The 15,200-nt window shown below is 51.1% G+C and overlaps 1 protein-coding gene across 1 annotated transcript; it reads right to left on the bottom strand.

Moving 5' to 3' along the window:
* Positions 1–19: 19 nt before the first annotated feature.
* On the bottom strand, positions 20–13,915 carry NRGN (neurogranin). The gene is made up of 5 exons (XM_032641260.1): positions 13,812–13,915; positions 7,041–7,199; positions 1,464–1,690; positions 1,218–1,235; positions 20–811 (listed from the first exon to the last, which is right to left on the bottom strand). Exons 2-3 carry the CDS (start codon positions 7,053–7,055, stop codon positions 1,469–1,471), a joined length of 237 nt encoding a protein of 78 aa, XP_032497151.1. The 5' UTR covers positions 7,056–7,199; positions 13,812–13,915; the 3' UTR covers positions 20–811; positions 1,218–1,235; positions 1,464–1,468.
* Positions 13,916–15,200: the final 1,285 nt, after the last annotated feature.

Consider the following 15,200-nt stretch of genomic DNA (forward strand, 5'->3'; position numbering starts at 1 on the left):
CCCCCCGGCACCCTCTGAACACTTGGACATTCCTCTTTATTGTTCACATTCCAACCCAGCACGGTCACATGCACACACGGAGATAAAAACCCTCCCGGCCACAGCCCCAGGAGCCCGTGGGGGCGGGGCCAGCAGGAGCAGGGGCGGGGCCGCGGAAGACTCCTCCTACCGAGCCTCCCCCACACTCGGCCTTTGCAGAAACAAGCAGAGAGCTGGCGAGGCGGCTCTCGGGGTGCGCTGGGGAGAGGGGAGGGCAGATTACAGGCAGGTGTGGGGTTGGGGTGTGAAATGGGGACTTCCGATCACAGCAAGGAGTATCCGACACCATAAAAACCCTCCTCCCCTATCCAAAGTTCTGGGACTAAGCTGGGACGTGAACAGCGCAGAGAGGCACGGCGCCCCCTTTAGCTGCGCAGAGATCGAAAGGACTTTTTTTTTTGGAGTGTTTTTGGGCAACGCTTAGGGCGCCCTCCGCAGAGCGCGAAGGGAAGCGCACCGAGGCTGCGGAGGCAGAGCAGCATGCTGGGTGCGGGGAGAGGTGGGAGAGAAGCTAAAGAAGGAAGATTTGGGAGCGCGGAGATTGGGGTTAGGGTCGAAGGGAGGGCAAATGGGGACCATACTAGACTGGAGAACTAACTAAAAGGGCACGGCCTTGGTGAGTCCTCGACGGAGTCTGCCTCGGTGAGGGAGTCTCTGAGGACGCAGAGAGGGCTCCTTAAGCTGGCAGGTTGGTGGGAAGGAGAGGATCACAAACACGGCAGGGAAGTCTCGTCACTGCGAAGGGGACGTGGCATCCATCTCTCTTCGGGAACTGAGGAGAGAGAAAGTCTGAGCACCTGCCCTCTCCCTGTACTTCCTTTCCCCTCTCCTTCCAGAACCAGGAACCAGGGCGGGGAGCACCAGGGAGCCCCGGTCACCCGGAACTGCCCACCCGGAGTCACTGAGCTGAAATGAGCCCGCGGCCGGTACGTGTGAGACGCTGGGTGTTTATGGCCCCCGGCCGGGCTGGTCAAACGCGGGTGACTGGGTATCTGTGTCGGTCCAGGTGCGTCCCCGTCGCAGTCTCAGGCGTCTCCAAGTGTCAGAAAGCCTGCAGGCGCAGGTGCATTTTCCCTGGCTGGGAGGAGGTGAGGGCGGGCGGAGGGAAGGGCTGGGGATTTGGTCCTTTCCTCCCACTCAGGGGTCCCACCCCGCTGCTTCGGAGTCGTATTCATTACCTTCGAAAATGCTCAGTTCTTTGGTCCGGGGCGGGGCAGCAGGCCGGGTGGAGAGAGAGAAACAGGTGAGCGCTCCAACCCGCGGCGTCCGCAGCCTCCTCCCACCCCCCGCACGTCTCAGATTTCTAGGTCCCCATTCCTGACTCCTTCCACACCCCTCTCCACCCCCCAGCCGCCCTCAGTCTTCCTTGCTCCTTCGGAGGAGGGGGTCCGGGGTCGGGAAGGAGAGCCTGCGGCCCGCCTCACCTGGCCTAGTCTCCGCTGGGGCCGCCGCCCGCGCCTCCCCGGGCGCCCCCAGCTCCGCCAGGACCCCCGGGGCCCGGGCCCTTCCGGCCGCGCTCTCCGCTCTTTATCTTCTTCCGCGCCATGTGGCCCCGGAAACTCGCCTGGATTTTGGCAGCGGCCGCGTTGGCACCCGGATCGTCCAGCGGGATGTCTAAAATGTCGTCGTCCGGCTTGGAGCAGGCGCTCTCCTGGGGGGTGGGGGGGGCGTCCTTGTGGGGTGACCGGGCCGAGGCCCCCCGAGGGTGGGGTAGGAGGAGAGTGTTGGGGGATTGAGACGAGGGCGACGCGGGAGTGGGAAGTGCAGAGAAGGGCTAAGGCAGGGCCTGTGTGTGTGTGTGTGTGTGTGTGTGTGTGTGTGTGTGTGTGTCTTCTGGGCAGCGGCAGGCAAAAAGGAAGGTTCAGGGTCAGGTGGACACAGTTGTGTTCCCAACTCAGGAAAGAGAAGTGCACGGTAGATGGGATACAAGACAGCCGGGTAGCCCTGAGTGAGCGAAGGCCCCTTGCCGGCAGCCGAGTTAGGGGAGCTGCCCAGCTGACCGGAGGGTGGGTTTGGAGGAGCACAGTAAACCACAGCAGGGACTCCTGGATGTGGCTGCCTTTCCCCCCATCCTCACAGGGTGCCTCCAGCTCAGAAGGGTCCCTTCTGAGTCCAGGATTCCCTGGGAGAGGGTTCAGAAGAATCAGCAGGCCAGTCCCTTGGCTAAGTAAAATCACACCAGAGCTCAAAGCTGGAGTTAGGGTGAAGATGGGGCTTACCCCTCAGCGACGCAGCCTCCCTCCACCCAGGGCGAGAGGCCAGAGACTGTTTTCCCATTGCCTCTCCATTTTGCACTGCTCCTCAGAATGTACTCAAACAGAAGAGAGGAGATGGTCTGGAAGAAGCTACAGAGAAAAGGCTTCACTCCAAAAAAGGACAAAAGGAAAAGAGCAGGACCAAGAAGCCCTTTCCATGATGTGCTCAAGAGAAAGAAAAGAATTATGACAATAGCTACCGTTTAAGCACTGCCCTGGTTCCCGGCACAGCATCACGGAGTTTTACAGACGTTATTTTATTTAGTCTTTGGCAACAACTCTATGATGTACCTTTCATTGTTATCCCAGTTTACCCCTGATAAAACTGATTGGAGTGTGGAAACCATACCTGAGGTCATACCGGTAGTTATCAGTGGACCAAAGAGTCAATCCTTTGTATGTCAGAGTCCAGAGGATATTTTTAACCCCTACGCTGCAGGTGAGCAAAGGCATTCAAGAAAAGGAACCAAGCTCCACCACTTGCTAACTGAGTGGTCTTGGGCAATTTTTCTAAGCTTTTCCTAACTCAGTTCCTTCATCTGCAATCAGATAATAATATCTACCTCTGGGTTGTGGGGAAGAATAAACAATGCGATATGCAGAAAGCTTCTGGCATGATCTAGTTGGTCGATTAATGGTAGCTATTATGATTCCTTTAAATGATAGTGAGTTGATGTGAAAGAGCTGTTTTTGTAGGCTAAAGTGGTCATATAAAAACAATTTCATAGGGATCAACCTAAAAATAATGAGACCCACCCACAGGCTCCAGGTTTCTGTTTCTCCAGCAGCCTGCCCTAGCTGAGAATAGAAAGGCTTAGGGAATTGATGGGACTCATTTCAGAGTCGAGGCTCTGGAACGGAGAGGGCCTCAGCACCCCCGCCCCCAGCCTGCCTCTCGCTGAGCGTTACTCACAGTGATGACGTGGGGTAGGAAGCAGAAGGGTACTGTGGAGTTAGAAGGGCATTTCTTCTTTGAACTGACCCTCTGGCTTCTAGGAATTTGCTTTTTTTTTTTTTGCCTGAGGACTTCCACTGCTTTCCCTGTACTTTGCTTCTCCGCAGAGGTCTCACGCAGTAGTAGTAATTCAGTTCTATTCCTTTCCCCTCGCTCTATCGCCTGTCCGGTTCACGGAATTGGGATGGATGTGCGTGGGGCCTCAGTGATCACTGCCCCAGCCTGGTCCTGTCCTAGGAGGCACAAATTTACATCCCAGATGCCCTAATCCCAGGTTTACAAATGGCTTCCTCTCATATGGTTCCCAAGGCTGTCTTCATTTCCTGGGCTTCAGAGTTCCTCCGTTTGTGCTCAAGATGTCCACAATTGATTCAGCTTCGGTTAAAAGGAGTTATCAAGGGCCGGTGTGGTTGTGGAGGGGTCTGACACACTCTTTTTGTCTTTTCTGGGTCTAGTGCTCGCCCCCCGACATCTTATCCCCCACTTAGAAACAGAAACAACCCTTTTTGGATCCTTGATTCTCAGAGCTCAAGCCTTTCTTGGGATGTCTCAGGGAATAGGGATGCTTCTTCTCAAAAGAGGACGATGATCAAGAAAACATTCCTGAGCCCCTCTCCTGGGCCAGCAGCTGTAGAGGTTGAGCGGAGGAAGGGGTACCTTCCCCCAAACATGCTAAGGCCCACCTGCGGCCACCACCCACCCCAGCTGGATCCAGGATGGAACAACAGACAGAGCCACCCTCAGCACGCTGCTCCTCCCCGGAATCAGCCCCCTCTCCCTCCAGCTGAATTCTCAGGGCAGAGCTGGAGGGACAGAAACGGAGGGACAGTAAAAGGAATCTGGGAAGGGTCATGGTGCCTGGGTCGGTGTCTTCCAAAGCCAAGATCTGGTGGTGTGTGCCTGAGAGCTCTGCATGAACCGGGGGGTTTGTAGGAGGGGGAGGGGGACAAAGGTGGGCAAAACACGAGCCATGGCTTCTGGTCCCAAATGGTCCCATCACTTCACCGCTGAGGGTCTCAATATCTTCAGCCACAACTAGAACTTGGCCTAGATGAATAAAGTCTCCTTCAGCCCCCAAATCCTAAAAGCTTTAAGAACGATCCCTGCCTACTTCTTGTTATATGCTGGGCCCTGTATTAAGCGCTTTGCACACATTATCTCATTTAATTCCCATTTTACAGGTAAAGACACATCCTCGGAGACATTTTGTAACTTACCCAAGGTCACAGAGCTGACAAATAGTGATGGGATTCAGAAACCTGTGCTGTTAACCACTACCTCAGGGAAGGTAATTATTCCTATGAGTTCAGCTGGACCAAGTCAACTAGACCAAGCAAAAAATGGGTCCAAAAAAATGTTTCTTTGCCTTTTTATATTAAGTGAATTCAGGAAAGTCAGATATAAAGTCAGACTATGTAAATTGGCAACTGATACATCTGAATCAATAGCTCTTGCTCTTATTAAAAAAAAGCGGATCTGTTTTCTTCTTCTCATTTCTGTTTGACCCTCCTTACAAAGGAGAAAGAAGAAAATAAAGCAGGACACCAGGTTGGATGGTCAGCAAGGACAGCTCCAGAATGGAAGGTGAAGAGGGACCGGTCCCCACCCCCCAGATGTGCTCTGCTCTCTATGCATGTCCCAGCTGCTTCCCAGCATTGAGCCGAGCCCTCCACAGAATGGGGTTGGGTAGGAAGATGCTCAGTGCCAGCCCTGCCCCTATGCTCTGTCCCGTTACCTCTTCTTGGCCACCACGCCACCCCTCCCCACCCCCCCACAGCCTGACAATGGTGCTGTCTCTTGCTCAGTTCTTTAGCCCTGCAGACCCAGGACAGGGCCTGAAAGGGGAAGGCTCCTGTGTAGAGAATGTGCTGGAGGAGGTGACCCAGGGTGCTGGGCCACTGGGATAATTGTGCATTTGCCTCTTCTGTGCTGTTTGGGTGGGCAGCTTCTCCTTTTTTTAGGGGACACTTATTCCAACCACGTCTACCAACCCCTCAGTATGGCCTTGTGGGCACCCAGGAGCATGGTCCAGGGCAGACCAGAGCCTACAGGCAGGGACACGACATCCTACTCTAATTAGTCCTGCAGGTACCAGGGGAGACAATTTACATTCCTTCCCTGGCTTCTTGGAGTCTTTGCTCTCTCACCTCCTTCCACTGACCATTCTTCCTACCTTCCCTTCCCCATCATTCTTACCATCTTGGCAGTATTTCCTCTCCCTTACATATGTATCCAGATCCCACCATCCATTTATTTTCTCTGTTTTGTAAAATACTGCTGGGGGTGAGGAGCCCAGGAACCTCCATTAAGAGCCCATTCCTCCTTTCACAACCAAAAACTGCTTCCTGGGGAGTAACAAACAGAGGAGAAAGCCTGGAAGAAAATATGTTATTAGAGCTTTCTCCAGGGGGTGGGATTGTAGATGATTGGTATGTTTCTTTTTTATACTTTTCTTTAGTTTTTAAATTTTTTTGTTATGACCATATTACCTTTATAATGAGGAAATATAGTAAATGTTTATAGGAGAGGTTAAATTACAGCTATTGGAATCAGACAAGGCTAGCGTCCCACCTCCACACTTAGAAGCAGTGCCTCCTTGGGCAAATCATTTAATCTTTCTAAACATCAGTTTGCACATCTGTGAAATGGGGAAAATATCTACTCCACAGGGCTGTTGTGATGATTAAACATAAAATGTTAGGTATGTGGTAAGCGTTCACAAACTGACAACTATTATTTGTATTAATAAGAGTTAAACATCATAACAACAACCACAACCACTTGTCCCTAAGTTCTTTCTGCCTCTTGGTACCCAGACATAGGGAAGTCGCACCTCTTCTAAACTGGTCTATTCTTTCCTTCCAAACCTCACTTTTTTCCCTTTTCTAAGCAGGCAAAGTGATAACCTCTTGTATCATTAGCTGGGTTGACCAAAAGGCTGAGGATACAAGACTTTGGAGTAGGACTTTCTCCATATGTAGGGGCTAAAAAATAAATAAATTAAAATATCAAATAAATGAACAAATAAATTGTATACATGCATGATCACTGCACTCCTCGACTGTGCCAGCAGCCTGGTCCTGTACCAGGCGCTTTCATACCAGAGTACTTTAACAGCAACCCTCTTTGGCATTAGGTCTCCGTGTGGGCGCTGACAATTGCAGACACTTCCTTCCCTCGCCAGCAGGGCTCTCTCGCGGTCACTTCACCCAGCCCCCTCCAGGGCTAGACGGCATTGGAGGTCTGGCCAGTCCCTCCCTAGAACCACACGGACTAGGCTCTTTGCAACCCATCATCGCTACTAAGCTAACCAATAATAATTGACTATCTCACCGGCGCTGTACAGGGCGCGAGGGTCACGAGAGTCAACCTGTCAGCCCACCGACGGCGGTGGCAGTGGGATGGGGAATGGGGTGGGGGACGAAAGCCAGGGGAAAGGAGTCGCGGTAGCTTCGCTAGGCGACGGTTTCCAGCGTCACTCTGGGGGAAGTTCCTCTTCTCGTCTAACCTGCAGCGTCCCTGTTGCAGAGCCTTGCCGAGCTCCCAGACCAACCTAGACTGCCTGGCGGATGCGCGCCCAGACGCCCCCACGAGTTGAGGGACATTCTTCCTAGGGCTTTCAAGTCAGGCGGGCGCCTTCCACCACCCACCACCCACGTCTCAGCAGGCACCCTTATTGCTGCTAGGTCTTCTGCACCCACTTCCATCCCTCACTCGCCCTCCAGGGGCTTCTCGGGTGCCCCTTCCCCCAGGCCAAGCTGAGTGCCCGTCCCCCAGACCCTCTAACTTACGGTGCAGCAGTCCATGCTGGTGTTGGGGGCCCTTGTCTGGGACGGAGGCTGGCGCAGGGTGTCGGTGCGGTGCCGGGTGGGGACTCGGGCAGTGGGGAGGCAGCCGACCGGGGCCAAACCAGCCGCTCAGCTCTTGGGTCCTCTCTCCCGCGCTCGGCCCTGCGGGAGAAAGTAACCTGAGCCCTGCGGTCGAGAAGCCAATCAGGAGAAGCCTTCGGCAGGGTGGGCGGGGAGATTGGAGGGGGACCACGCCCCCTCTCGGCTCCCTCCGGCTCGCTCCCCCTCCTGCCCCAACCCCTCTGCCTACACACTTCCATCCATTCCTCCTACACACCCCATCCTCCCAAACTCACCGCCCCTGCTGCCGAGGCGGCAGACTGCCAGGCAGATGTATGCTGGCGCAGGCAGAAGGAGGACCCCGACCTCCCGGGCACGAATACACTCGCATCTGTGCACAGCACCCCTCCCACCCACATAGAGAAAAGCATGCACCCCTCACCCACCTCCCCACACTTCCACAACCTAGCTAGAGTCCCAAATATGGCTCCCTCTACCTTCCCTCCCCCTCAGTCCTCAAAGAAATGCCCCCTAAGACGTGCGGTTTAAAGGTATCGTCATCACTGTGCTGTGGAATGGAGAAGGTGGGCACACATAAACACAAAAGCTCACGCCTGAGCCCCACATGCCCATATATGATACTCCCCAGGCTCACTAAAACGTGCATTTCTTCAACATTCAGACACTACAGACACAGCCTGCAAAAATAACTACACAGACCTTGTACACACACTGAGCAGGTACATGCAGACTCCCTGTTATGTGCACACACACGCACACATATCCACAGGCAGTCACACTACCTGAAGTGTCTGCATTGCATATCTATCTATCCATCCATCTATCTAAATGCCCTGCACTAAACAGACAAAATCATACATGCACAACACCCAATGGATGTATTTATATGTGGATATGGACACTCTTCCTTCCCACTCACTGAACCACACTCTCCCTAACCTCTTAATCTACTGTTTCTGAATACGACAAAAACTGACCACTCTCACCCTTGCCCCTGGGAGGAAAAAAATACTCTCAACCCCGTATAGGAAAATATCAGATGGATATTTGATCCAGATGGATATTTGGTCCATGATGGAGGAAGGATGTGGGCTTTGTGAGAGACCTGGGAAGGGGAGATAGGGGAGGATCTTCGTGGAGGAGCAGCCTGCCACTTTCATGGTCGCCAGCCTCCCCAGACCAGTCAGGGTACAAGAGCTGGCAGTGTGGCATGTTAGTGAAGAGAGTGGGCCGCCTCTGAGAAAACTAGAAAGCCTTTCTCAGCTGAGGTCCCAGAGGAGGGAAGGAAGAAAGGAAGCCTGCCCTTCAGGCCTGTTGACTGAAGCAGAGGGAGGAGGGGGAAAATGCCCTGTGGCTCTGGTCGGGACAGGAGATCCTGCAACAGCACTGCTGTGAACCAACAGCCCCTGGCCAGTCCTAGCATGGCTGTCACACGCTTCCTTCTTACCTGAATATTTGGGCCACGGTCTTTGCTTGCCAAAGGGAAGGTGAGCGGAAGGGAAATTCCAGTGGCCACTCTGGCTGGGGACAGGTTTAGCCAGCTTGGGGCCCCAAGCTGAGCTGGATGCTGGCTGGGATTCCAGAGCTTGGGGTGTAGGGGTGTCTCTCCCAGCATGTTTGGGACCCACCCACCCTTGTAACTGAAAATCTGTTCCCCAATCTGTCTCTGGCACATCCTCCATCCCCCCACCTCCACCAAGTGACAGGATGTCCTGGGAACTCGAGCCCTTGCCTAAATGATGCGCACATCTAGGGCCTTGGTTTGTGCCAGTTCCCGTTGGATTTCAACTCCAGATTCCAGAGGAGAGAGGGAAGGAGGACACTGGGGGCAGACTGGATATCAGGCTTGGACTCCGTGCTTTTCTCTTCCCAAATTAGAGCTGAGGAATTCAGGATTTAGTGAGTTTGCTGTAAAGTCTCCCAAGTTGCTAGGCAACATCCCTCTGCAGGCTGCACTGCCTCTAGGCCCTTCTTCCTGCTGGTCAGAGCTGAAGAGGGGCTATCTTTAAAATGTGCCCCCCCCCCCCAGCAAACCCCCTCACACGTAGCACAGCCCTTTCGTCTTCCTAAAAGACACCTTTGTGTGGGGTGAGGGTGTCTCTGAACACCAGTGGGCCCAAGGGAGAACAGGTACACGCGCTTATCAGTTCCATGGGCAAAACAACCATTTCAGCGACAGCCCACTTGAGGCGCCTACGCAGAACTGGCCGCAGTGCTTGTCCTGGGGGATGGGCAGGCCCCGAGGTGAGGAAAAGGTAGACAGACAGGAAGGCAGAGACTGGGATAGGAAGACAGACACCCACAGACTGAAATATCCAGAGGCAGGAGCAGCAACACGGATGGCCCTATTTAATGACACCTACACGCAGACACACACAAGGTCCACACATCCACAGAGACACATACTGTGGGCACCTTGCCACACACTCACATCCAAAGACACGCACGGAAGTGGACCCCTTCACCAGCACACATCAAGGGCATGCACTTCCCCTGGTAAGGGGTTCCTCATCTGGACTAAGTGGCCAGAGTTTGTCAGCTAGTCCGGCTGGGTAGAACTCTGAGCCTCTGATTCTCGAACCAATGAGAAGGAAAGGGGACAGGAGCAGTGTGGAATGCCGGGTCTGGCTGGTTTAAGGAGCAGGCTGCCTCACCCTGCGTCTCGCCTGGGGCCAAGGTCAGCCTTTGGAGTGTTACCTAGTAACCTGCTGGGCTTGGGCCCTAGAGTTATCCTCCTTGAGTCTCGAGATTTCAAAAACTCTCCTCTATCTTTGCCCCCCCAACCCCCACCCCAGCTATTGAAGGAGAAGGACTGCAGGCCTGGACAGGAGAAGAACTCCGGAAGGGCTCGGTTAGAGAGGGAGCTGGGACGTGTGGGTGCAGGGTCTGGACCCAGCATGGAGCGTGGAGGAGGAGGGCACAGAATAGAAGGCAAGGCTGGCAGAGGAGGAGATGGTTCAAAAAAAGAGAGGATAAAAGATGGATTAGTGGGAAGCTTCTGGGGTCCGATACAGATCCTTCTTGGGACAGATGGAGGGGGATTTGGAGAGAGTTGGTCCTTGTGAGCAGAGAGAAAAGCCAAACCACATGGCAAGCTATTTGCCAATTCTTGCGGCTTCCCCTCCCGGGAGTGGGCACTTTCTGAACATAACATCCTGGCTCAAGCCCACAGAGGGACTCCATGATAAGACGAGGGTGGGAAGTAGGAGGCTGTGCCTTTGGTGGAGCTGATTTGGGGGCTTCTTAGGTCAGGATTTTACTCATTTGAGTGGAGGGGGTGAGGGTGGCAGGAAATTCAGTTTTCTCGGCAAATATTCCAGCTTTTGCTGTAGTAGTATTTTTAGCAAGTTGGCTGGCAGAGGGGGAGCCCGGGTACAGCTTTAAAGGGGCCTCTGCTAGACAGGAGGCCTCCTCCCACCCTCACCCCACAGGTCATAAAGGAGAGGGGGAGAAAGCACGCTGCTCTAGGGGTGCGTTCCAATTTAAAAGTCAGGCTTGCTGGGCGTTGGACGACCATTAAGTCATCTTCACCGATAGTCGATAGATGTTATCTGTCATCATCGACATCGTTCTCATTAGCAGCTTCATCAAGAAGAGTAAATAGTCCTCGGACTTCTGCTGTGTGCAAGGTACTGTCAGGGACAGGATACAGAAGGCTAAACAGGACACACTTGGTGAGACGAGGGAAGGAACCAAGACTTCTGAGTGAGTGCTGGGTGCTGTGTGTCGTGCTAGCCACGTTATATATGTGATTTCATTTAATTCTTACAACAACTCTGCAAGTTGGGCGTTATCTTTCCTGTTTTACAGGTGAGGAAGTGAAGGACTTTAGGGGCTGAAGAATTTACCCAAGGTTACCCCGTCATGAAGTGGAAGAGTCCAGATTAAAACTCAGAACAGCATAATAATATTATCCTAAATCCGAAGAGTGATTTACAAGGTGCTTCCACATCCATGATTTAATTTGTTGCTTTTGAGAGCTGTGTGAGGAGGTGTTAGTATTTTTAGCCGCTTTTTCTGAGGAGGAAGTGAGGCCTAGAGAGGTTAATTAAGTGACTTGTGCCTTGTTGGAATTAGACCTCTAGTGAACTGCGGTACTAGGGCTAAAACGCAGGAGTTCTAGCTTTGAATTCTGTGTGTGTTCACCTCTTTGGTTCCCAGCACGTGCATTGGGCTCGAAGGAATGGGTTACAGTGGTTAGCAAATCACTCACAGTCTCTTGTCTCTTGCAGATAAAAGTATATACGTATGGGGCTTCCCTGGTGGCGCAGTGGTTGAGAGTCCGCCTGCCAATGCAGGGGACACGGGTTCGTGCCCCGGTCCGGGAAGATCCCACGTGCCGCGGAGCGGCTGGGCCCGTGAGCCATGGGGGCTGAGCCTGAGCGTCCGGAGCCTGTGCTCCGCAACGGGAGAGGCCACAACAGTGAGAGGCCTGTGTACCACAAAAAAAAAAGAAAAAAAAGTATATATGTATGTATGTGTGTATATATCTATGTGCACATATATCTTATGTATATGTAGATATGGATATATATAAATATATCCATATCTACATGTACACGTATGGGATATATTTATATTTCCTAAAGTAATACGTGATAGATGCCAAATGAATGATGTGGACGGTAAGTATTATGAGAATTGAGATGGGGGAGAAATAATTGAGAATTTGGATGATCCAGGAAAGCTTCCTGGATGAGGATGGTTTGGAGGAAGAATAGGACTCAAAGAAGTAAAGGGGCCTGGGAATAGGCAGGGGGACATTTCAGGCAGGGGCAAAAGTGGTGAGCTATGCACTGCATTTAGTGTCACTGTTAGCTTACGCTGTTCCAGTCCAGAAAGGCCCTGAGAACAGCAAACCCCGTCTCCTGCCTCTCACGCAGGGTTTTTGTCTAAAGCTCAGTGCCCTGACTAGATACACCGGAGCAGTTCCGGCCCTCTTAAGTCACACCAGCTGTGTGCTCATGCCTGCTCGGCAGCCCCACTGCTTCTCGGAACTGTAACACATGCTTGCCTCTTGCTCCTGCCCATGTGCCAGGTGCCTGCTTCCTCCACCTCCGCGCCATCTCCTCTGGGTCTCAGTGTAGTTCAAAGTCCTGGATGTGGCTTGCTCTTTGTTCCCATATCACCCCAAACATTTACCTGTTCTCTACCCCTCCACTTCCCTTTCCTCAGTTTGCTTCCCCACGCTTCCTTACGAATAAAAGCTAGTGGTGGGGACTTCCCTGGTGGTGCAGTGGTTAAGGATCCGCCTGCCAATGCAGGGCACATGGGTTCGAGCCCTGATCCGGGAAGATCCCACACTCTGCAGAGCAATGAAGCCTGTGCACCACAACTACTGAGGCTGCACTGTAGAGCCCGCGAGCCACAACTGCTGAGCCCACATGCCACAACTACTGAAGCCCACACACCTAGAGCTTGTGCTCCACAACAAGAGCAGCCACCGCTATGAGAAGCCCACACACTGCAACGGAGAGTAGCCGCAATTAGAGATAGCCCGTGTGCAGCAACGAAGACCCAATGCAGCCAAAATAAAATAAATAAATGTTAAAAAAGCTAGTGATGGCCAGGCAACGTGTGTACCTGCTGGGCCTCACATCCCACCTGCAGACATTGGACCAACACAATCTTTTTTTAATATAAATTTATTCATTTATTTTTGGCTGCATTGGGTCTTCGTTGCTGCACGCAGGCTCTCTCTTCTCTAGTTGTGGCGAGCGGGGGCTACTCTTCCCTGTGGTGTGTGGTCTTACTGCGGTGGCTTTTCTTGCTTTTCTTTTGCAGCTCCAGGCACACAGGCTTCAGTAGTTGTGGCTCACAGGCTCTAGAGCGCAGGCTCAGTAGTTGTGGTACTCGGGCTTCATTGCTCCGGGGCACGTGAGATCTTCCTGGACCAGGGCTCAAACCCATGTCCCCTGCACTGTCAGGCATATTATTAACCCCTACACCACCAGGGAGGTCCCACAACCATTTTTATAACAAGGATACAACCATTTTGCTAATATTTTAAACTCTCACACAAACCTGAGAACCACTTCGATTTTGGTCCAGAAAAATGCCTATTTTAATTGTTTTTTTTTTTTTTTATAAAAAAGGCTTACATGAGGTATGATTTTTCCTTATTCCTTAGTCTGTTTAAAGACCTTTTCTCCTTTTGTGGTTCAGCTGGACAGTCAAATAAAAGAAATTCGTGATTCTTCCAGTAATGTGTGTCATGTGAGGGGCAGGCCATTCTCCCCTGCCACTGTCTACCTTAGGGAAGAAGGGAGAAACTCTTATATAGGAGATAGAGACTCTCAGAATCATCCAGGCTGAGCACCTCTTGGAGTGTGTGTGTATGGCCAGTAACCCAGGTTCACGCTTCTCCACGCTGACACTCTCTATTCTGAGAGCTTGGATGGAGTGGTGGTTTTGATCTGGGTCCATGCGCCATGGCGGTCATTCATTTGGCATCTAGCAACTATTGCCTTGTATTTATACTTTAAAAAAATTTTTGTTTTACTGTAGAAAAATTTAAACACATGCAAAAGCAAATAGAGTAGTATATAAGGAACTCCACTGTATCCAGCTGTACGATAATTCTCAGCTCATCACCAAATTTATTTTATCTATATTCCTTATGATTCCCCCATTATCATTTTATTCATAAATATTCAAGTATTTGATTTCCATTGGTATGGAAAGGTCTCTTACCTAGACTTCAAAAGGAAGGAGACATTGACAGAATTGTCCTCGCAGACTGTCATCCAATATGGCCAAGACACAGGTGAACAGATGTTAGAACTCAGCCGTTGTAGAGCCTGGGTGGCAGGCCTTCTGCAAGAGAAAGCTTCCTCAAGGGCACCACCCAACATGAAAGTCATGTCACACACCCCTCGGATTGGATCATGACACAGGAATTTGGTCATTCAGTCCTATGTAAAGTGTAAAAATGAGAGAAGTTCTACTCAGATTAACCCTGGCTCTAACCTCAGCAAGTGATGTTTGTTCGGTTTGACTTTTTTTTTTTTTCCTTTTTGGTCATACTGAAGCACTGGAAAGTAAAGGATTATTATCTATAAGCTTTTGTTATTCTGCAGCTTGGGTGGAGTGTTTGCATTTAACGAGGTAAGAACTGATAGTTATTTGGGTTGATATACTTTTGTTATTTTTGCTTTGCCTGCCGTGGGATCGTGTGTTGGAGTGGGGTGAGGGTGGGGAGTGCTGGAACATGAGCTGTTTTTGGATTGTGTTGTTAGTGGAAACGTTCCTGCTGCTTAGACAGAAAGTATGTTAGGTAAAACCACTCTGTCCCTTTGACCCTGAAGCCTTAAGGTATTTAATCTTTCCACGGGTGTTCAGTGTTCACACATACCTGGGAGACCGAGTCTCTGTACAGTAGGCACAATCCTATAGCAAACGTTCCTCAGAAGTGAAAGAGTATAAAGCTTGGTTCTTTTTTTTTTTTAATTTATTTTATTGAAGTACAGTTGATTTACAATGTTGTTAGTTTCTGGTGTACAGTAAAGTGATTCAGATATATATATACACACATATATACACACACACACACATATATATGTATACACACATTTTTTTTCATATTCTTTTCCATTATGATTTATTACAGGATATTGAATATAGTTCCCTGTGCAATACAGTAGGACCTTGTTGTTTATCCATCCTCTATATACTAGTTTGCATCTGCTAATCCCAAACTCCTAACCCATCCCTCCCCACCCCGCCCTCCCCCTTGGCAACCACAAGTCTGTTCTCTATGTTTGTGAGTCTGCTTCTGTTTTATAGAAAAGTCCATTTGTGTCAATTTTAAATTCCACATATAAGTGATATCATATGGTATTTGTCTTTCTCTTTCTGACTTATTTCACTTAGTATGATAATCTCTAGGTCCATCCATGTTGCTGCGAATGGCATTATTTCATTCTTTTTATGGCTGAGTAGTATTCCATTGTATATATGTACCACATCTTCTTTTTTGTTTTCTATACGCGGGCCTCTCACTGTTGTGGCCTCTCCCGTTGTGGAGCACAGGCTCCGGACGCGCAGGCTCAGCGGCCATGGCTCACGGGCCCAGCCGCTCCG

This window comes from Phocoena sinus, chromosome 8, assembly GCF_008692025.1.
Source record: "Phocoena sinus isolate mPhoSin1 chromosome 8, mPhoSin1.pri, whole genome shotgun sequence".
Taxonomy (NCBI): Eukaryota; Metazoa; Chordata; class Mammalia; order Artiodactyla; family Phocoenidae; genus Phocoena; species Phocoena sinus.